Source organism: Salmo trutta, chromosome 4 (assembly GCF_901001165.1).
Source record: "Salmo trutta chromosome 4, fSalTru1.1, whole genome shotgun sequence".
NCBI lineage: Eukaryota > Metazoa > Chordata > Actinopteri > Salmoniformes > Salmonidae > Salmo > Salmo trutta.
The window spans coordinates 61,820,826-61,843,681 of record NC_042960.1 but is presented as its reverse complement, the minus strand read 5'-3'; the positions used below and the strand labels follow the sequence as shown (position 1 = coordinate 61,843,681).

At 45.1% G+C, this 22,856-nt stretch overlaps 1 protein-coding gene across 1 annotated transcript in view; it reads right to left on the bottom strand.

Annotated features, from left to right (window-relative positions):
• Nucleotides 1–755: 755 nt before the first annotated feature.
• LOC115192791 (phosphatidylinositol 4-phosphate 3-kinase C2 domain-containing subunit alpha) overlaps nt 756–22,856 on the bottom strand; it is a 69,505-nt gene continuing 47,404 nt past the window's right edge. The window contains exons 16-33 of the mRNA XM_029751648.1: nt 21,146–21,334; nt 20,719–20,812; nt 20,516–20,610; nt 19,708–19,888; nt 18,575–18,679; nt 15,711–15,803; nt 14,897–15,026; nt 14,441–14,577; nt 13,807–13,976; nt 12,085–12,241; nt 11,320–11,429; nt 6,267–6,474; nt 5,908–6,032; nt 5,556–5,673; nt 4,467–4,548; nt 4,286–4,395; nt 3,893–4,018; nt 756–3,684 (exon numbers count right to left, since the gene is read on the bottom strand). Coding sequence (XP_029607508.1) covers nt 3,502–3,684; nt 3,893–4,018; nt 4,286–4,395; nt 4,467–4,548; nt 5,556–5,673; nt 5,908–6,032; nt 6,267–6,474; nt 11,320–11,429; nt 12,085–12,241; nt 13,807–13,976; nt 14,441–14,577; nt 14,897–15,026; nt 15,711–15,803; nt 18,575–18,679; nt 19,708–19,888; nt 20,516–20,610; nt 20,719–20,812; nt 21,146–21,334 — 2,413 coding nt within the window. The 3' untranslated portion in view covers nt 756–3,501. The remainder of the gene's footprint in view (nt 3,685–3,892; nt 4,019–4,285; nt 4,396–4,466; nt 4,549–5,555; nt 5,674–5,907; nt 6,033–6,266; nt 6,475–11,319; nt 11,430–12,084; nt 12,242–13,806; nt 13,977–14,440; nt 14,578–14,896; nt 15,027–15,710; nt 15,804–18,574; nt 18,680–19,707; nt 19,889–20,515; nt 20,611–20,718; nt 20,813–21,145; nt 21,335–22,856) is intronic.

Here is a 22,856-nt window from a genome sequence, read left to right as displayed (position 1 = left end):
ATCATGATAGAAAATGATGTGGATATATTTAAACAACACCTCAAGACATCAGTCAGGAAGTTAAAGCTTGGTCGCAAATGGGTCTTCCAAATGGACAATGACCCCAAGCATTCTTCCAAAGTTGTGGCAAAATGGCTTAAGGACAACAAAGTCAAGGTATTGGAGTGGACATCACAAAGCCCTGACCTCAATCCTATAGGAAATTTGTGGGCAGAACTGAAAAAGCGTGTGCGAGCAAGGAGGCCTACAAACCTGACTCAGTTACACCAGCTCTGGTCAGGAGGAATGGGCCAAAATGCACCCAACTTATTGTGGGAGCTTTTGGAAGGCTACCCGAAACATTTGACCCAAGTTGAACAATTTAAAAGGCAATGCTACCAAATACTAATTGAGTGTATGTAAACTTCTGACCCACTGGGAATGTGATGAAAGAAATAAAAGCTGAAATAAATCATTCTCTCTACTATTATTCTGACATTTCACATTCTTAAAAATAAAGTGGTGATCCTAACTGACCTAAAACAGGGAATTTCTACTTAGATTAAATGTCAGGAATTGTGAAAAACTGAATGTGGAGGAGTTAAAATTGAGTGCTACCTTGCTGACATCTAAAAGTGGAAGTCGCAGGCTTTTTTAATTTCCCCTGAAAAACGGAACATCCGGTTGTTGGGATATGGAAATATAGACCTCTCTCTAAATGAGAGTCAATATCACAGATTATATTGGCCCTTATCATAAAAAACTGTGTCACAATCTTTGTTCAAAAAACATTTAATTTGCTTTAGGAAAGAGGGATTACAGTACACACCGATTCATTCGGGTTAAGGTAACCAATTAAGAATAAATAACTGGCCATGTTAATAGAAACTCATACAGTCATTAAAATAGAAGATCAAGTCACTATTCATAGCGTGAGTGATGCTTATCATAATTGTCTTTGTTGACATTCTCTTAAAACCCCTCCTGGATGAATTCATTATTTCATCTTTAGGTTTGTAGGCAGCTCAGAGGAAGCAGTGCATCTCCTGCCCTGGATGTCTTCCCTTTTTGTGTCCAGATAGCTCCAGGTCAGAGTTACCGCTTGAGCACAAATCTAGGATCAGCTTACCCCACTCCAAATTCTACCCTTAAAACCAATAGGAGGTGAAATAGAAAAAAAACTGGCATTGGATCAGCATTGAGGCAACTTGTCTTCCCCAAAAGTGTGCAGTGAAAAGTCAAGTATTTACCATAATAAATATATGGTAGTGTGCATACAAGTGGGAGCCGACCGTTCCAACACCTTCTGATGCTTGTCCAGCACCCTGCTCACACTGAGAACTGTTGACATTTTTTCACAGAATAGATGTATTTTTTCAATTGGGATATCATAATTTGTTTTATAAAATACATTGCAATAAGGCTAAAGTGGAGTGTATAAGAGATTGTGAACACAAACAAGGCACCATGATCGGTTCCCCTTTGGAAGAGTGGTTTGCCATCATCAGTTCTTTTGGCATGTGATTGGGAAACACAAGAACACTCTCTTTCCTGGAGTCTGGTTTGTGATGGGCACGTTCCCAGACGTTCTCAGCTAGCTTAGCAGGAAACCAGACACTTCCTATTTGTTTACGTAGAAGAAAAAAAAAAAAGTAAAAATGAGTCACTATATATATATAAAAAAAAAAAAAGAAGTGTCAATCTATATATACTCTTCTGAAGGTAAGATGTTTTGGTCCTCGAATGTCAAAATGTACAAAACATTACAGCTCTCGTGTTATAGTTTAGGACAAACTAAATAAGTGGAGATTGTTTGCTACAATGAGAAAAAAACCTTGATTAGTGAGGGAGAGAATGGCCCCACCCAGAATAAACCCCTAGCCTCCATTTATCTAGGCACTTGTGTAGAGCTGAAAGGTCGGTGCTACAACCATATTGCTTAGAATTCTTTGAGATCTACATGAAGTGCCAAAAGGGGTAAGAGGCGGTTTCTGGACAGGGCCTTAAGGTGTAAGGGGCTAGGGGCGGTTTCTGGACAGGGCCTTAAGGTGTAAGGGGCTGGGGGCGGTTTCTGGACAGGGCCTTAAGGTGTAAGGGGCTGGGGGCGGTTTCTGGACAGGGCCTTAAGGTGTAAGGGGCTGGGGGCGGTTTCTGGACAGGGCCTTAAGGTGTAAGGGGCTGGGGGCGGTTTCTGGACAGGGCCTTAAGGTGTAAGGGGCTGGGGGCGGTTTCTGGACAGGGCCTTAAGGTGTAAGGGGCTAGGGGCGGTTTCTGGACAGGGCCTTAAGGTGTAAGGGGCTAGGGGCGGTTTCTGGACAGGGCCTTAAGGTGTAAGGGGCTGGGGGCGGTTTCTGGACAGGGCCTTAAGGTGTAAGGGGCTGGGGGCGGTTTCTGGACAGGGCCTTAAGGTGTAAGGGGCTGGGGGCGGTTTCTGGACAGGGCCTTAAGGTGTAAGGGGCTAGGGGCGGTTTCTGGACAGGGCCTTAAGGTGTAAGGGGCTGGGGGCGGTTTCTGGACAGGGCCTTAAGGTGTAAGGGGCTGGGGGCGGTTTCTGGACAGGGCCTTAAGGTGTAAGGGGCTGGGGGCGGTTTCTGGACAGGGCCTTAAGGTGTAAGGGGCTAGGGGCGGTTTCTGGACAGGGCCTTAAGGTGTAAGGGGCTGGGGGCGGTTTCTGGACAGGGCCTTAAGGTGTAAGGGGCTAGGGGCGGTTTCTGGACAGGGCCTTAAGGTGTAAGGGGCTGGGGGCGGTTTCTGGACAGGGCCTTAAGGTGTAAGGGGCTGGGGGCGGTTTCTGGACAGGGCCTTAAGGTGTAAGGGGCTGGGGGCGGTTTCTGGACAGGGCCTTAAGGTGTAAGGGGCTGGGGGCGGTTTCTGGACAGGGCCTTAAGGTGTAAGGGGCTGGGGGCGGTTTCTGGACAGGGCCTTAAGGTGTAAGGGGCTAGGGGGCGGTTTCTGGACAGGGCCTTAAGGTGTAAGGGGCTAGGGGCGGTTTCTGGACAGGGCCTTAAGGTGTAAGGGGCTAGGGGCGGTTTCTGGACAGGGCCTTAAGGTGTAAGGGGCTAGGGGCGGTTTCTGGACAGGGCCTTAAGGTGTAAGGGGCTGGGGGCGGTTTCTGGACAGGGCCTTAAGGTGTAAGGGGCTGGGGGCGGTTTCTGGACAGGGCCTTAAGGTGTAAGGGGCTGGGGGCGGTTTCTGGACAGGGCCTTAAGGTGTAAGGGGCTGGGGCGGTTTCTGGACAGGGCCTTAAGGTGTAAGGGGCTAGGGGCGGTTTCTGGACAGGGCCTTAAGGTGTAAGGGGCTAGGGGCGGTTTCTGGACAGGGCCTTAAGGTGTAAGGGGCTAGGGGCGGTTTCTGGACAGGGCCTTAAGGTGTAAGGGGCTAGGGGCGGTTTCTGGACAGGGCCTTAAGCTTGAGGAGGAAGGGGGAGGATTTCAGGCACCACCCTGGGGTGTTCCGCTGCCCTTAAATAGGTGTATCTCGGGAGTTTTCTTGATAAGCAGCGTTTCTCTCAGGTGGAGTCATCTAGAAGTAGGGCACGGCGGTCAGCTTGTACCACTTGATCGTCTCCTTGCTGAGGTCGAAGTCTTTGAGTGTGAGCGTGACGCCGCCTAGGTAGCAGTTCTCTCTGAGCGACTCGGCACTGAGCACGCTCAGTTGTAGCTCCCGCAGCCCCAGGGTCTCCTTGCTGTAGCCACTGTACACCAGCTGAGGAGGTAGTCAGACTAGTTAGCACATGCTAGCAGCAGGTGGCCTGAGTTAGCAGCAGTTTGTATAAGTTAGATCAGTCACACAAGCAGATCAGGAGAACAGTTACAAAGTGACACAGCAGGTCAGGACACAAAGCCGTTAACTATGACAATTTGCTACAGGGCCCTAATGGAAATGACCAACATGCTACACCGATTTCACTCACCATTTCGTTGAAAGTGGGGTTCCTGGTCTTCCTGGATATCTTTGTTTTGCGCTTGGAGGTTTTGTGGGGGTCTGGGAGCAGGTAGGTTTTCACATAGGGGTTAGGGTCTGTCCCCTCCTCAGATACCTATGAGCAGGCGGATGTTAGTTAATGGAGCATTAGCTAAGGCCAAACTGAGGATTCACGTTCGTAATTCAATCCAATACAACTTTATTCATCCCATCAGGGGCAAATAAATGTCCCTTGAGATATGTTTAATGGTAAATGAACCACCACGCTGCCTTTGCCCAATCTGTAAGGCTGAGGATAAGAAATTTAAATTCATTATAAAAATGCCAAAAGTTTTGAGTGGTGCGCTAGTTAGGATTGGGCCCTGTGAGCCACCGTACTCACCAGGTCCCGGATGTGCATGACCATGATAAAGAGTGTGCTGTTCCTGTAGGACACAGACAGCTTCACCTCCCCCTCCACTCTGCCGGAGGTGGGACTCAACGGTGGCGAATCTGCAGAACAAATCACTCTTTAAAAACTCTAGTGGCGACAATGGTCATACATAGAGTGGGCTCAGGTTTACCTGGTGCTCTGGCCGTCGCCTCCAATCCTTCCGTCTTGTCGTCTCTCGCGATCGGATGGAAGAATGTATAGATAAGATCACACTGATAAAGAGAAAATGATCAGTAAAAATGAAGTGCTTTGGGCTTTTTACTTGTGTGTGGATGGATAGGTGGATGTGGTGGTTAGGTGTGTGGATGGATAGGTGGATGTGGTGGTTAGGTGTGTGGATGGATAGATGGATGTGGTGGTTAGGTGTGTGGATGGATAGGTGGATGTGGTGGTTAGGTGTGTGGATGGATAGATGGATGTGGTGGTTAGGTGTGTGGATGGATAGGTGGATGTGGTGGTTAGGTGTGTGGATGGATAGGTGGATGTGGTGGTTAGGTGTGTGGATGGATAGATGGATGTGGTGGTTAGGTGTGTGGATGGATAGATGGATGTGGTGGTTAGGTGTGTGGATGGATAGGTGGATGTGGTGGTTAGGTGTGTGGATGGATAGGTGGATGTGGTGGTTAGGTGTGTGGATGGATAGATGGATGTGGTGGTTAGGTGTGTGGATGGATAGATGGATGTGGTGGTTAGGTGTGTGGATGGATAGGTGGATGTGGTGGTTAGGTGTGTGGATGGATAGATGGATGTGGTGGTTAGGTGTGTGGATGGATAGGTGGATGTGGTGGTTAGGTGTGTGGATGGATAGGTGGATGTGGTGGTTAGGTGTGTGGATGGATAGATGGATGTGGTGGTTAGGTGTGTGGATGGATAGATGGATGTGGTGGTTAGGTGTGTGGATGGATAGGTGGATGTGGTGGTTAGGTGTGTGGATGGATAGGTGGATGTGGTGGTTAGGTGTGTGGATGGATAGGTGGATGTGGTGGTTAGGTGTGTGGATGGATAGATGGATGTGGTGGTTAGGTGTATGGATGGATAGATGGATGTGGTGGTTAGGTGTGTGGATGGATAGGTGGATGGGGTGGTTAGGTGTGTGGATGGATAGGTGGATGTGGTGGTTAGGTGTGTGGATGGATAGATGGATGTGGTGGTTAGGTGTGTGGATGGATAGGTGGATGTGGTGGTTAGGTGGGTGGGTGTGTGTGTGTGTGTAAGTCACCTGTGTGACCTCTGTGGAACTCCTCAACAGGTTTTGAACATAACCGTTGAGCTCAATCTTCCTCTTGGCCGCCACGTCCTTGATGTGGGTACGGCCCAGCACCATCCTATTAGGGAACCTAGGGAGGGGATGGGGAAAGATTAGTGCACTAACCAGAAGGGTGCATCTGTGGTACAAGTGGGAGCTACCTTTGGTGTATCTCCCACTTTGGCTTTCTAAGGTCCAATAAGGCAGACTTTCAACCTTTACCACGTATTTTTGGGAACAGAGTAATGCTATGCCACTTCCAGACAGCCTCAGGTTCTAGGTTCTCCACACGTGTCTGTCTGTGTGTGTGTGTGTCTGTGTGTACCCTGGCAGCTTCCACAGAGGGAAGAGGATGCACAGCTTGTTGTGGAGCTCCTGGAACTCATCGAAGGTGCGGAAGAGAAACTGGGCCTCACTCTGCCCCTCTCGCAGGAGCCTCACCACGTACGTCTACAGGAGGTGGAAGAGAAGGAGGAGTTTTAGCTCATCTTAGTCAGAATTCCATTAATGTTGTGACTTCTCTATATAATCTGATTTACACAAAGAACTGTGTATGCCAGACTTGTGTTCTTCTGGCATCCTATGGGAAAGCTAGGCCCTGTCAGTGAAGGAACGGTGAGACCATGGTGTATGAAAACACATCAGTAGACATGAATATATGTACGTCTCTGGTTGGAGACTCACGTAGTGCTTGTCGGGGTTGTATCTCTTCTGGAAGGAGAAGATGGAGGCATCGCGGATGCGTCCCTCCTGCTTCAGCGTGTAGGTCTTGGGGGAGAAGGAGAGGATGGGTTCGTCATTGGACGGCAAGCCAGAGAAGCGCAGCTGGGCCAGGTTGTGGATGAAGAAGTTGAACTTGGTGGCCACGCTGCCCAGGCTGGATTCGATCAACCTGGAGGGAGGGAAAGAAGGTTCAACTTCAGACAAAAGGGAGTATGTTGTTGAATTAATCTATTACACAGAGGGAAAAGAGAGACAGGAGGTAAATGGTAGATAATATGGCTAATAGCAGCATTTCACATCAATGTTTTAGGCTAGTAACTGGGAGTTCTAAGGTGTTCATGATGTTATGCTGTGGTGATGTATACACACACACACACACACACACACACACACACACACACACACACGGGAGGCCCAGACACACACACACACACACACACACACACACTAGATTACTAACAGGGGGTGCTGTTTTGAAGCCACTGTAAATCCATCTTGGTACTCCACCACCATTGTAAAAACTATTTGGGAAGCTATAAAAATACATTCGTTTTTGCCACGTTTATTCTTAAGGAATCAAAAAAATATAAAACATTTTTGGGATGAAACATTGAATTTCACATTACTGCTATAGAAACACATTGAATAACAGATTCACTACATGGAATAAACAGTACCAAAAAAAATCCAAAGGAAGTTTGTTCTGAAGTGTCTGTCCTCTCAGAGATATAAGAATGATCAGGAAACATTATTTATCCCTTATTTTAGGTACTAAACTTTCTCCATATATACACTCCCATTCATTTTTCAAACTGGCACTGGGGATATTCAGGTGGGTCTTGTGGGCGTCCCATCATGTCTGAGAGAGTCTCAGCTTTCCATAGACTGGTCATATTAGTGTGTAGCCCAAACCGATCAGACAGAAGTCATACAAGTCTTGTCAGTGTCCTAGAGCAAAACGGAGAACACCATTGTGTTCGTAAGTCTCAGCTTTCAATAGATGATAGTTTGTAGGCCAAACCATTCGGACGCTACAGACATTTTCGTGAGAGACTGAATATCGGGATGTCTCATGGTCTGACAAACACCGCTCTAGCTCTGCCACCTTTCACCGCAGATGCGGAAGGGCGATATCGGCGGATTGATACACAGCCCATGCAAAAAAACACAGATCTCTAGCTTAGACAGATTTGTATGGGGATTTTTTTATTATGTTCGATTTCTAAGGGGGCGCAACCATGAAAGGCCAAGGGTTAAAGTAACACTTTTTAGAAAGTACTAATGTTACTGTCCTCACTACAACAAAAAAAGTATTTATATACACATGTAATTTTGTCCTTGAAGCATTTAAATGAAATAATATAGAATTCAATTAATTCCTATGGGGACTGCTTTACTGGCTTCAAAGCCTCTCATTAGCCAATACATAGTATCAGCAATCCAGGTATCATTACATTTTTCTTTTATAAAACCATTTTTAACAAAACAGAACATACAAAGACATCACACCTGCCCAGACCCTGTGGTGGTTATTTCTGTATTATCAAATGAGGAGAGGACAAACTTATCACACAAGTCAGAGTTATACTTAAACTAAATCTTTATTCACTTATTAATAAGGGAGCAGGTCAATACAACACACACATACAAGGTGAATTGAGTGCTTGAATAATACAGAGACCCAAGAACTGCTTAGTCTTGGTTGGTTCCACCCCTCCCCAGCAAATCAAGGCATCATAAGCTTCCCTGTTTTCTTCTTGTGGCCAGGTGTATCGGGTGATAGCGGACAAACAAGTGATAAGGGCAGTTTCGTTTACTCCCTTCTCCAAGCTAGCCTTCGTTCTCTTCTACAGTGAGGGAAAAAAGTATTTGATCCCCTGCTGATTTTGTATGTTTGCCCACTAAATGCAAATCAATTTTTTACATTTTTGACATGCGTTTTTCTGGATTTTTTGTTGTTATTCTGTCTCTCACTGTTCAAATAAACCTACCATTAAAATTATAGACTGATCATTTCTTTGTCAGTGGGCAAACGCACAAAATCAGCAGGGGATCAAATATTTTTTTCCCCCTCACTGTATCTCCCCACAGCTGTGCCCTTGGAAGATAGTAAATGAAAAAGGATGGGCTGAAGAACTGTGGTCACTTCTCAGAGGCTCTTTGTCATTTGCCGTGTGATCAGGTTACTCAGAAGCAGAGAGACATTGAAACAATACAGGTCTATCTGTTCCTCAAGCTTCTCTCTATCTCATGTCCTTGACCTCAAGACCAGCTGCGGGGAGTGAACGTGGATGAGAAGAACCATCCTCTCTCAGAAGCACAGCATTGGCACTAAAGAAATGTCTTTACAATTTGTTAAGCATATTAAATTGTAAACTATTAATATTAAACAAATCAGGTAAATAGTGATTTCTCTCACAACCCTTCTCCAGGGCCCACATTACTCTCTGCCACATGTCAAAACGCACCATAATGTTTCTATCCATCACCCACACACTTCCAACACTTAGATAAAGCATTTGACCTTTCCATTGTGTTAATGACGGAGGATTGGTTGCAGTCCAGGGTTTATATACATCATTGTTATGCTGCCACCAGCTGGGCATTGTGGGGAAAGTCGACAGTTTCTCACTATTCCATTTCAGCCAAGTTATATTTTATTTGAAACTTCCGATTGCCTTTTTCAAGTGAAACTAATTCAAGCTACTAAACAGAGTAAGAGTTAAGGATGTCTTCTTGTGCATTTAGCACCGTAAGGCAGAACAATGACTGTGACAGAGGCTCAAAGTGGAGCAGTGCACCTTGTTTCAAGATATTCATCAGAGAGTTTGTGGGAAAACAAACACTTGACAGACAGTACCTGGTGAAGATGATGGCCTCTAATATAATATATTTTGTTGAAGGTAGATTGCACTTCCTATTTGGCCTTCTTTTGAAGACTGCTCATTAAGAAATGCTAGCGGCCATGACTCAAGCCAAACGAGTTGTGTTGAGGTTGTGTTACGTTTGCATTTCGTACCCTGGGAGGTACTGTCGTTTGTCCCTCCTGAGTAGTGTTGCAAAATTCCTGGAACTTTCAAGAAATTCGCTGGTTTTCCCGAGATCCTGGTTGGAGGATTCCCAGAATCAGGAGGGAATAAGCAACCCTAAGTCACCGTCGCAACTTTCAGAAAATAGTCACTTAAAATAGTTAGAACTACGATAAATCAAAAAAATCTGTAATTAATTGATACATTTTTGAAGAGGTCTTAGTCGTGCAATTTTACATCTAGCTAATGTTTTTGGTGCAGTATTTCCCAAGTGAAAACATTTGCAGGAAAAACTAGACGGTGCACTGCATATAGTCAGTCGAGTCGGGAAAGTCTGGCTGCACGCTCAAGACTGATTGCTGAGAACAATAACATGTCTACAACTTCCTCATCAGCAGTCAAAGTATCGTAAATAAAGCACAAGCTACATGATGTTTATCAGTGCCCAAAATCACTAGCTGGCAAGCTAAGTTCCAACTCCCTGTCTGTCAATGAAGCTAGCAAATAGTAGCTAGCAAGCATATTGAGCAGCCAGACCACAATCAGCTTATCAAGTCCCTGGCGAGTGGCGACGTGTGCTTTAGTGCCATTTTGTTTTTTACAACTTTCTCACTATCTATTAATAACAGAGTATGCGTCTGTCTGGCAGTGTTTCATATCAGGTCGGGGGAAAAACAAGATGCTCGCAAATGGGTTTTGGAATATTGACAAGTTGCAGTTAGGTGTGTTCTGATTGTTTCAATCAGCCAGTGGCCAACCCATGAAGGGTTTAGGGCCAAGGGATATTTCAACATAAAATTGGCGACGTGTTGTCGTATGTAAACAAGTCAGAGGGGCTGCGTAATGGGCAGGTCTGTCTCACTCTCAGGAGGTTCTGTCTGCTATATGATTGGATAGAGCACATGCAGCTGATTGCACGAGAGAAGCAGCTGTTACTGGGCATGATCGTAATCCATTGTGACACAGTCACTCAAAAAGTGTTTTGTGCGAGAGACTTTATGACCAAAACAATCCTATTAACACTAGAATGAATGTTTCTGACCAGGGGTTGGAACCAGAATTATTTTCCAATCATTTAGTTCTGAACAGAACCACTTTTTTTCGTTCTGTTCCACAGCAAAAAAGTTCTGAACCGGTTCAACCCCCCTCCCCCCCAAAAGTAACGGTTAATATCCTTCCTTTCTGTTCCTTTTTGTTTTTTGGGGGGGGGCTTGACATTAAGTTACTTAACCAAACTTTGTGGATAGAGCAGCTTTCTATGGCGTGGGCACGTTATGCATTATCTGAATAAGGTAATGCATTATCTGCATTATCTGAATAAGGCCCACAGAATTATACCTACGGAGGACCGGCTTCTATGGAGGAACGTTGAATGTCTTTGTTGGACCAAAACTAGCTAGCTAGCAAGCTTGTCTGTAGAGAGGCACCAGAATAATAAAAGAAAAACTCATCTTACCTTTTTGTAGTTAATAAATCCAATGTGAAATGTGATAACTTTAGTATCCTTAACTAGCTTTGAAAAAGTTAATCCATTCTTCTCTAATTAAAAATATCTCTTCCCAATTTCTGAGTCACACTTGTAATATCAGTAATAGTCTAGTAGAGGGGGAGGGGCAGGAAGCTCACAGAGGCAAAGATTTTCAACTGGCAGGCAGACACTGGATTAAGTTTGAGTGACAGATTGAAGTCTTTGCATAGGCGCTTTGTTGCATTTTTTGTGTGACTGTAAACGTAAAATAACATTAATGACCGGTTCCCATGCTTTTAAAATAATGCTTCTGTTCCGAAACAGTATAGATCACATTCGTTCCCGGTTTTGATTCTGTTCCTCAAAATATTACGTTATTTTCCGGTTTGGTTCCTTGTACCAGTTCCAACCCCTGTTTCTAACTATATCTATGCCACATAGGCTGTTTAAAACCAGATAAGTTGGTTCATAAGGGTCAGTTGATCTTTAATATATGGTAATATGTGTCTCTATGTACCTCGTGAAGAAGATGGTGGCCTCTGCGTCGGTGGTCTGGGGCTGCAGAGCGTCGTATACATACTTCAGGTCCTGATTTCCCGTCAGCTCTGGTAGGCCTGACAATGTCATCTGTCAATCACACACACAATAATTTGTTTTGCTTTGAGACAGTAAAAAAGGGTTTTATAATTGCAAATGCAATACTAAATCATTTTGTTGTACATTATAATGTAACAAAAGACTATAAGAACCAATGATTTGAGGAAGGTAATACTTTAGCCAGCAAGGTTTGATTGGAGGCTAGAGTAGAGCATTTGAATCACTAAGGTACACTCAAGAAATTCCTTAGACCAAGAAGAGGGCTCAAAATGACCCAGGCAACAGGAGAGTAACCATTACCAGTTATTGACTGGGCTGGCATCACACTATTAAAAACACTTATTTCATGAAGCAGTCTCTGTGACCCATCCATCCGTCAGTGGTCCTGTGACTGATCCATCTTTCAGCTGTCCTGTGTACCTTGGCCTCCATTGGTGTGAATTATTTATCATGCAAACTCAAGAAATGCCAGGTAAATTCCTATAAAAGGCCAATGTAGTTGTACGACTTGAACTTGGTCTTAACTAGTCTGGTCCCAGATGTGTTTTTGTTCCATTTCCGACTCCTTTGGTCGTTGTCACGTTAAATGTTTGGCATGAAAACAACCATAGGAGTAGGCTACAGAGTACATGCTGATATGGGACCAGGCTAGAACTGGAACTTGCAGCAGAGTTTTAGTTATTACCAGGGAGAGCAGGTTGAGGATGAGGCCTGAGTGTTTGCGGATGAGGTTGTAGGCCTGGGAGCACAGGTCCACAAACAGCTGGAAGCGACTGGTGGGCCTCTCTCCCCCATTGATCACGTAGGCCATGTCAGAGGTAAGCACGAATGGAGCACGGTCCCTGGGAGAAGGGGAGGGAGAGAAAGGCTCAATAAAACATGGGACACATGTAACCTGGTTAAATGGTGAGCATAGCATTCAGTCTGGTTTAAAGCTGGAATCCTTAAATGGTGAAATTGCCACATCTGTTTGCAATATTACAACAGCTAAGTTACTACAAACAACAAACTAAGTTTTCTTCCCTCAGACATTGACGTGCGATAGAACAGCAGAATATCTACTGCACATGTTTATACCACGACACTCCTCACCTTCACTTCGTCAACAAAACAAAAACAACAGCGGTGGGGCGGACAGTGCCACTGTTTCCACCCACTGCAGAGTCCATCTTGAACCAAGCTAGGCCTACATGTCATTTTGTATGGACAGCTGAGAACAACATGCAACCTACTTTCTGTTTTGCCTCTTACTTTCTGGTTTCCCAGGTCTAAGTCAGAGAAAGAACACTCAGGCCCCATCTTGAGTACAAATGGTTCTCAGAGCACATGTCCTTGTTGTCAATAAACCTTTACTTCTAGTATTTTAACTAAGCACACAATTGACTTTTACTAAGGAGTGGGAAGAAACAGTAAAAGTTAGGGGGGAGGGAGTGTGCTAGAAGAGTAGTGGGTCAGATTTCAACCCATACTAGCACTGTTGCATGTGTTCTGGAGGAAGCAGCTTACCCATGCTAATACTGTTACAACGTGTGTTCTGGAGGAAGCAGCTTACCCATGCTAACACTGTTACATGTGTTCTGGAGGAAGCAGCTTACCCATGCTAACACTGTTACATGTGTTCTGGAGGAAGCAGCTTACCCATGCTAACACTGTTACATGTGTTCTGGAGGAAGCAGCTTACCCATGCTAACACTGTTATATGTGTTCTGAAGGAAGCAGCTTACCCATGCTAATACTGTTACATGTGTTCTGAAGGAAGCAGCTTACCCATGCTAATACTGTTACGTGTGTTCTGGAGGAAGCAGCTTACCCATGCTAATACTGTTACAACGTGTGTTCTGGAGGAAGCAGCTTACCCATGCTAATACTGTTACATGTGTTCTGAAGGAAGCAGCTTACCCATGCTAATACTGTTACGTGTGTTCTGGAGGAAGCAGCTTACCCATGTTAGCACTGTTACATGTGTTCTGAAGGAAGCAGCTTACCCATGCTAATACTGTTACAACGTGTGTTCTGGAGGAAGCAGCTTACCCATGCTAACACTGTTACAACGTGTGTTCTGGAGGAAGCAGCTTACCCATGCTAACACTGTTACAACGTGTGTTCTGGAGGAAGCAGCTTACCCATGCTAATACTGTTACATGTGTTCTGAAGGAAGCAGCTTACCCATGCTAACACTGTTACATGTGTTCTGAAGGAAGCAGCTTACCCATGCTAACACTGTTACATGTGTTCTGAAGGAAGCAGCTTACCCATGCTAATACTGTTACATGTGTTCTGGAGGAAGCAGCTTACCCATGCTAACACTGTTACAACGTGTGTTCTGAAGGAAGCAGCTTACCCATGCTAACACTGTTACATGTGTTCTGAAGGAAGCAGCTTAGACCCCCGCAGGTAACATTCTTACCTTTTGAAGCTGCCGAACATCTGGGCGTGGCCCAGAAACTTGCCAAAGTCGATGTGGAACATGTGACCGGTGGAGCGCAGCATGATGTTGTCGTTGTGGCGGTCGCAGATACCCAGCACGTAGGTGGCCACGCAGCAGCCCGCACACGAGTAGATGAAGTTCTCCGAAGCCTGGACACACACAGAGAGGGGCAGAGAGTCTTCGTCAGATACACTATCATGCCGAGCCAAACCAAACTGTGCTGGATTGGATTTCTTTGGTTCACATTGCCCTCTTCAGCACTGTTCCAGCAACTATGATGGATGTGTAACCAGGGCAGCTCAGAACAGCTTGACTTGGCGCCATTCAGCTCAGTGTGAAAAGCCTTACAGTATCTTGTTCTCAATCTAAAAGGAACTCGGAACTCTGAGCTAATGCTCAGTAGAGATCTGCATATATAAATTGGGACTTTCTGCTGAATCATGCATTGATATCAAGGACAAATCAGTGTGGAACATATGCATAATGAATACAGACAAGAAATAAAGAGTACAAGTCATATCATCAGTTATTCATCTTCACAACCTTACCCTCTGTAGGAGTCTGTGTTAGGGTTCAAAGGTTAGAGGGTAAAGTTTTGGGGTCAGACAGTTACCTTGTCGTACTCGTCCTCAGCAGGGTTGTACTTGCGGAGCCACTCCGCCAGGGGCTTGTCCTTAAAGGAGCCCGTCACTCCGTACTCCGCCTGTATTTTCCTCAGGGTGTCAGAGGACGGCACCAGCTCCACCATTCCTGGCAACACACATACAGAACCACGTCAAAACTGCAGGCATGGCATGAGTACACATTTAATTATAAATTAGTAAACCCGGATGTAATATGACGCAGAGCACCAAGTTCATCAGCAATCATCTAACAATCACCCATTGAAATATGGCCGTGACGGTGCTGTGGCATCCACTTTGAAGCTAGTTTTATAATGGCCAGAATGGTAGAATCAGAGCCACAGAGGTTGTGTTGTCATGGGGACAAACAGGTTTCAGTAAGTTTCCTTCAAATCAGAATGATTTAGCTGGTGATTTGAGTGTGAGTTCTAGTCTGTGTGTAGTACCGTTGTCTTTCCCGGTGGAGATGCATTTGAAGTTGACGATGCGCAAGTCCAGTCCCTCCTGAAGCCAGATGCGGTCCATGACCCGGATCATCTGCAGAGCCAGCATGTCCTGCCTCAGGTCTTCTCCCACCTAGTAGACCACACACACACACACACATTAGTTACCATTCACAGAGACTTATTCTAATATTCTCATTAAGGAGTTTCATTCCATCTGTGTGTCTGCAAGTCTGGTCAAACAAAGACTCCATACACATTCTATCGTCAGGGTCTGGTGTTATATTATGCCAGCAGGTGGTGCCGTTTCAACTATGAAAGACAATGCAAACGAGTAGTAACTGATCTCTTCCCTATGGGGAAGATAATGTACAAAGCAGCGTTGATATTAAGCTGTTATAGCATCAAAACACAAAGGGATCTCTTTAGAATGTATTCCTGCATTCCTTCAAGCTTCAAATACTCCAGAAGGAATGGTGAAGTCTGCTGTAAGTCATGCAGAGAATGTGTTCTAGAACGTGTCAAGGTATTTCATGGATTACTTAGTATTACATTTGTGATAAATTGCTTGTCTATGGAACTTTGCATCTTTTCAGAGACTCTGGCTCCATAGAAATAGGATCTAGTCATCTAATCTTATAGCTATTCTATTTGTATGTGTGGGCCCCCATTCACAAAACGTGGCCAGAATAGGAGTGTTAATATTGGATCAGCTATTTACAAGGCAAAACTGGTCCTAGGTCAGCACTCTCAATATATCCCAGGTGTGTTTAAAGTAGGAATGCTGATCTAGGATCAGCGTGTCCCAGCCACCCACCTTGAACATGACGTTGATCTCCTCTCCCAGAGGGTCGGAGTTCACCAGGGCCAGCTTCAAGGGCACCGCGTTGGAGTTGAAAAAGGAGCACGACTGTACATACACACGTGCGCAAACACACAAAGAGAGAGCCCCTGTGGTTAGTTATACAAGCCTTCCTTGGCCCCTGGGAGCACTAGCCTGCTTCAGGGAGACAACGGGTGGATTTTATTCAATGAGGGGGCATCGCCTTGGCTTGTCTGGTATGAGATTGTGGTCAGATACACCGCTGGGCAAAACATACTCCAACAACAAATACACACCCTCTCATATACAAACACACTTGCCCAGCGGTGAGAAACGTGGCCGTGCGGATGGAGCAAAACACTCAGACAGGAAAAGAGGAGCAATCGGGGACAGGGAAGAGCGCACACACACACACATACACATACACACACAGGCCCAGATATTGTATCCTAGTCAATGGCCTCTTACAATAGAGGTGGTGGGGGTAACTGATGTGACCTGTAGATGAAGTGCCAGTCAGCATTTGGATGGTAGAGGTTATGGTGACATCACCAGTCACTAGGACGACTACAGTATGTGTCAGGGTTTCCGTCAGGATGTACATTTACCGGACATCCATATGCATTTGGTGCGAAACACATTAGGGCGGCTACCCACAGGGCTCAAAATCAGATTTACATGATTGTAATTAGTCTTAACAGAAGAGAAATTAGCTTAAGCAAAACATTGCCCGTTGCGTCTTGGATAGAACTAACATGGTCTAGAGATTCCATGTCTAAGCAAAACATTGCGTCTTGATCCCTGCTATAAATTATAAATGAATATAATTAAAAAATAAAACATAATTTAGCCTAGAATAACAAGTCACCTACACAGTAATAAAAACAACTTCAAAATATAGGTGTATAAAATCATTTGAGAACAACCTGTCTTACAGGCTATTTGTATGAATATTTTCATGAATAAATAACACACAGCTGTTTACAAATACAATCTAGGCCTCTCTAATTTAATCTCTATGTAATTTAGCATCTAATTTAATTTAGCCTAGGCATTAACATTTTAATTAGGCCTAACAAATAACAAAACATGGCTGTCTACGAACACAAGGGCTGGCCAGTCATGGCTAGAATGGATCCAGCTTTTTTTCAAATTAATGTCAGATTTGACTTTTTGTAGCAGGTTAGGAGAATTAACGTAGCCGGTTAGGAGACTGAGGTTAGGAAAAGGGTTAGTGTTAGCTAAAATGCAACAAACAAAAAAATACTTTTGATGTTAATTTGACAAAAGCTGGATGCCTTCATCACCACAGCAGTGGAAAGAGGACACTTACGCGGCAATAAAATTAAGAAACTATATGTAAATGTATTAAGGCTGGTTCATTGAGCGAAAGCTTATTTTTGTGAAATGAGGCCATGCATTTATGAGAGCACTTGATTCCAAAGTTCAAATTTTATCTCACCCTTTACAGTTCTACTTGACGTTAATACATTATGCTTACTGTAATTTGAACTATCGTGTGGTCGTGACTCGTGTCATGTGGCTTATTGATAACAACTCTGTTTCCTACTATAGGCAGATGGCTGCCAAGTGATTGCAACATTGTAACTCCGCTGTGAATAGTTGGCAACAATGTTTTGTTTCCAAGTGCTACTGAATAAGCTCAACTGAAATACAACAATTGCGCATGACACAGATCATTACTCTAGTCCAGGGCTGCCCGAACCTCTTCTTGGAGATCTACCGTCCTGTGGGTTTTCAGTCCAACCCTCTTCCTGGAGATCTACCGTCCTGTGGGTTTTCAGTCCAACCCTCTTCCTGGAGATCTACCGTCCTGTGGGTTTTCAGTCCAACTCTCTTCCTAGAGATCTACCGTCCTGTGGGTTTTCAGTCCAACCCTCTTCCTAGAGATCTACCGTCCTGTGGGTTTTCAGTCCAACCCTCTTCCTAGAGATCTACCGTCCTGTGGGTTTTCAGTCCAACCCTCTTCCTGGAGATCTACCGTCCTGTGGGTTTTCAGTCCAACCCTCTTCCTGGAGATCTACCGTCCTGTGGGTTTTCAGTCCAACCCTCTTCCTGGAGATCTACCGTCCTGTGGGTTTTCAGTCCAACCCTCTTCCTGGAGATCTACCGTCCTGTGGGTTTTCAGTCCAACCCTTATTTAACACACCTGATTCTACTAATTAGCTGCTCAACAAGACCTTAACTAGCTGAATCAGATATGCTAAATTAGGGTTGGACTGAAAACCTACAGGACGGTAGATCTCCAGGAAGAGGGTTGGGCAGCCCTGCTCTAGTCTATCAATCCATTCCAAATCTTTATACTATACATGACACAGGGGTGGCATATGTTGGTCTTGCCTAAGGCGGCAGCAGAACTGCTAGAAAAGGGCCTGAGGAACACAATTTGCCTGAAATGTACTTGCGTTTGCAGAGGACATTGGCCTGCTCAAAGTGAGCTGCTGCTGTTGGACAGTTTTGACTTCCCAACTCCTTGGAGCAGCTTGATGCACACCAGCCTTGTTACCTTGTCCTCAAGAAGGAGCGATCTGGAGGCTGTCTTTACTCTGTTTTGAAGAAAGAATCCCCTCTCGGCGGACACACAATTGCAATGTATTTTTTCGGGCAATTTGACGGGCAACAATTTTATTTATCCGCTTTTAATAGATTTTTTCAAATAATAATTGGATTTATTTTTATTTAAAATCGTCCAAAAGCTGGCTAACAGACACCCTGGTATGAGTCATAGCCCATATGTTGTTGAGATGGTAAAAATTATTTTGATGGTCAAATGGGCATTTGCAGAGTGAATGGTCAAGCTTTTGGTCACTGTTTCCATTGGTGGACAATGGACTTACCTTGATGTTGAGTTGTTTGGCCTCTAGGCTGGGGCTGAGGGGCAGCCTGCAGCTGTTCCTCTGGAAGAATGACTGCACCCTCTCCAGACCCTCCTGGAGCACCACCTAGACACACACACACACACACACACACACACAGTTGAATTACTGTCAAGCAATTAACGTTTCGCAACACTTTATTTAATCGTTTAGCTGATATTTACAACGGAATTACAAGGTAAAAATGGAAACTTAAACATAATTGGTAAATAACTGGTACCAAATGAAATAAATGTGATTTTAACCCCTTCAGTCCCGAGACCCCAGCAAAAATCCTATTTTCATGAATCTGACTTTCATTTAGCTGCATGTCCAGCCCTTATATTTAGCTTCACAATTAAGTGTTTTATCATTTTCCTTTCAGGACAACCAACCAGGGATAAAAGTAGAACAACACAACACTATTTGACAAACAGTTGCATTCATGAGTTTTATTGAAAAATAAAGTCTGCTCAAAATGAATATACATGAATGCTGTAAGCACAGAAATGGTTTGCTCAGTGGGAAAATAATATCCAACTAGTCAGTGACAACTCTGTGGAGTTTGTGACAGCAACTGTGAACTTATTAAAGTATTAGACACTATGTCCAGGGATTTCCTTTGATCTTCTACGTAGAATAACCCCGTACCTTCTAACAACTCTTGTGTAGCGTCATAGAGCAAAACATGTTACATGTGCATGTTCATTGGAGTCTCAGCTTTTCATAGATAGCTTTTAGGGGTTTGTAATTGGAACCATTCTGTTTTACAAAAACATCTGTAGAGTCAAAGACCTGGCCCCGGGCCCCATCCGAGATCCGCCTTTGTCTCACAAACACCGCTCTAGCTCAGCCCCGGTAAATTACACAGACGGTTGGTTGGTACCAACGGATGCAGAAGAAATAGACAAAGTCTATAGCTCAAACTCACAATGTTTAAAAGGGGTTTGAGGTCCTAAATCACACAGGCAGGACTCATTGGGTTAACAAGACATCCCTACCATAAGTAAATACAAGATGAACAGCTGTCTGTACAATAAAGTGTTACCAAGCCCTTGTAGAGGCTCCCTGAGATATAGGTTGGACATTCTAGTAGTGTTTCTTAGCCCCATCACCTGTCGTGTGGAGCCCCCGGCCTGCCGGACCTTCTCAGCCAGCGCCCCCAGCAGAGTGACCAGGCGGGTCTGTTTGTCCAGCTCATCCCGGAGGCCGGCCCCACACAGACACAGCAGGGACCCCAGCACTTGGTCGTACCTCCGGCCAAACGCTGGGTCTAGCACTGCATCTCTCAGTAGCCTGGTGAGGGAGAGAGGATCAGAGTACAATGGGATCGGACAAAGCAGTTGATATCGCTAATAGCTCCGTATAGATTACTGTGGCTTTTTAGATACAATATTCTTACTACATGTAGTCCTACGACTGTTCCCAGCCTAGATACTGACTTATAATTCTCTGTTTTGGGTGTCCGGGACAAGCACACTACCTCCTGTTCCATAAAGGTCCAGACTACTTAGCAGAGGCCATGTATATCTATATACTATGCACTATACTACACAATATATTATGCTATATATTATACTTAATAAATAAGGCCCGTGGGGGTGTGGTATATGGCCAATATACCACGGCTAAGGGCTGTTCTTATGCACGACGCAACGCAGAGTGCCTGGACACAGCCCTTAGCCGTGGTATATTGGCCATTTATCACAAACCCCTGAGGTGCCTTATTGCTATTATAAACTGTTTACCAATGTAATAAAAGCAGTAAAAATAAGTGTTTTGTCATACCCATGGTATACAGTCTGATATACCACAGCTGTCAGCCAATCAGCATTCAGGACTTGAACCACCCAGTTTATAATATGCTATGTTATATACACTATGTTATATACTATGCTACTAGTTCAGTGGGTGGAGGCTCACCAGTACAGGTAGTGGGCGATACTGACGTTGCCCTGTGCTCTGGATAGTAGGAACATGACCAAGGCATTCTTTAGGTGACACTCAAACTTCAGGGCCTGAGAGAGCCAAAAGTACATGGACAAGGAGATGGGGTGAGAAAAGCATTCAGAGTCACTAACAAACTGATTTCCTGTGTGTGTGTATGTACACTACAGACTGTTTACCTGCACTAGCTGAGGCAGGTAGTCGGCCAACTCGTCATCACTGGTGGATTCGATCCAGCTGACAGCCACACTCCTCACCTCTGTGTCAGCAAACCTGCAGGACAGAAACAAAGACCGACAGAGTGACCTTCAACCCCTGTTCCTTACAGTAAAGTACAATCTGACTGTCTACCATTTATTGAACTATAGTCAAACAGGTGATTTAATTAGTATAGGTTACATTATCTTAGATCTCAAGCTAACACACACACAGAAATATAAAGACTCCTGTGATATCAACTTGCACCTCCCATTTTACAAATCAAACTTTTTTCTATTGACCATAAATCAAACTCGAGTTCTCTCAACGTCTCAAAAAAGTGTATCAAGTGTTCAAGAGAATCTGTCTGTCTGTGTGTCTGTGTGTCTGTGTGTCTGCCACACGTACTTAGAGTCAAGCAGCTCCAGGGCACAGACTGGTTGGAGCGAGGGCCAGTGATGGAGGAGGGAGTGGATCTCAGCCATGCTGCCCCAGTCCCAGCTGGGGGCGCTGGCCAGCACCTTGGGCAGGCTGTGTGTGTGGGCCCGGCAGTGGTGCCGCTGATCCCACAGCAGCTGGCGGTCGGCCCGCGTCAACCTGTGAGAGGAAGAGGGAGAGGCATAAACAATAAAATCAATCTTTTAGTTATTTGTATTTTTTTTAAACTTTTTTCCTCCCCAATTTCATGGTATCCAATTGGTAGTTACAGTCTTGTCTCATCGCTGCAACTCCCGTACGGACTCAGGAGAGGCGAAGGTCAAGAGCCATGCATCCTCAGAAACACAACCCAACCAAGCCGCACTGCTTCTTGACACAATGCCTACTTAACCCGGAAGCCAGCTGCACCAATGTGTCGGAGGAAACGCCGTACACCTGGTGACTGTGTCAGCGTGCACTGCACCCGGCCTGCCACAGGAGTCGCTAGTGCGCGATGGGACAAGGACATCCCTGCCGGCCAAACCCTCCCCTAACCCGGACAACGCTGGTCCAAATGTGTGCCGCCCTATGAGTCTCCCGGTCGTGACAGAGTCTGGACTCGAACCCAGAATCTCTAGTGGCACAGCTAGTACGGCGATGCAGTGTCTTAGACCACTGCGCTACTCGGGAGGCCCCCACAATCCATCTTTATTGATTGGTCATATAGAGACAATGAAAAAGGTTAATTTCGCTATTACAGCACCCCTCATACTGTACATACACATGACCGGCTGGGAGCAGCACAGGGTCCACAACAGAGCAGCGCCCCTGGAGCAAGTTTGGGGTTAAGTGCCTTGCTCAACGGCAGTAGGTGAGTCATAGGATGGGTCAAAACAGACCACTGCTGACAGGGTCATCACTATCTGGCAATACGATGGACAGCAGTGTGACATTATCGCTACCAATGCCAAAATGCTTCAACCTTACCCAGTCTAAAGCCACCCACTAGTTGGCAACGTACCCTCTGATGGTATACCCTTTATTGCACATGTTAGTACATCCTTTGTAACTTGGTCATCTAGAGACCATCCTGGGCGGCATGGGCTAGTGGGAGACCAGGCATGGGCTAGTGGGAGACCAGGCATGGGCTAGTGGGAGACCAGGCATGGGCTAGTGGGAGACCAGGCATGGGCTAGTGGGAGACCAGGCATGGGCTAGTTGGAGACCAGGCATGGGCTAGTTGGAGTCTTATACCAGCCATTTCCTTTCAAATCAGTGAAGGGAACTGAACAAGTGCACACTAGCTGAAGTCTCTTGTCCTAAGAGAATCTTAATGATTCGAAAATACACCCCAACAAAACAGACGGCAAAAGAAGAAGTTCAAACCACAGAAGGTTAACATGGGAGTAAAAGAGAGAACGCTCAGAGAAAGTTAAAGGGATTCGTGCCTCAGAAGAAATGGCTCTCTGTGGAGGCTGAACAAGACTAATGGATCTGGCTGGCAGCCTGGCAGAGGTTGGCAGTGGGTGTAAGTGGGCATTTATATGTCCACAGTTAAACGTCTGGGGGAACAGACACACTGGAATGAGAACAGATAGACGTCTATGGTCTGGGAGGACTGGAGAGTCATTTGGGGATGAAGCCTTGAAACTTCCATCATAACATCCTACATAAGAGTGTTATAATATGAAATTCGTTGCTA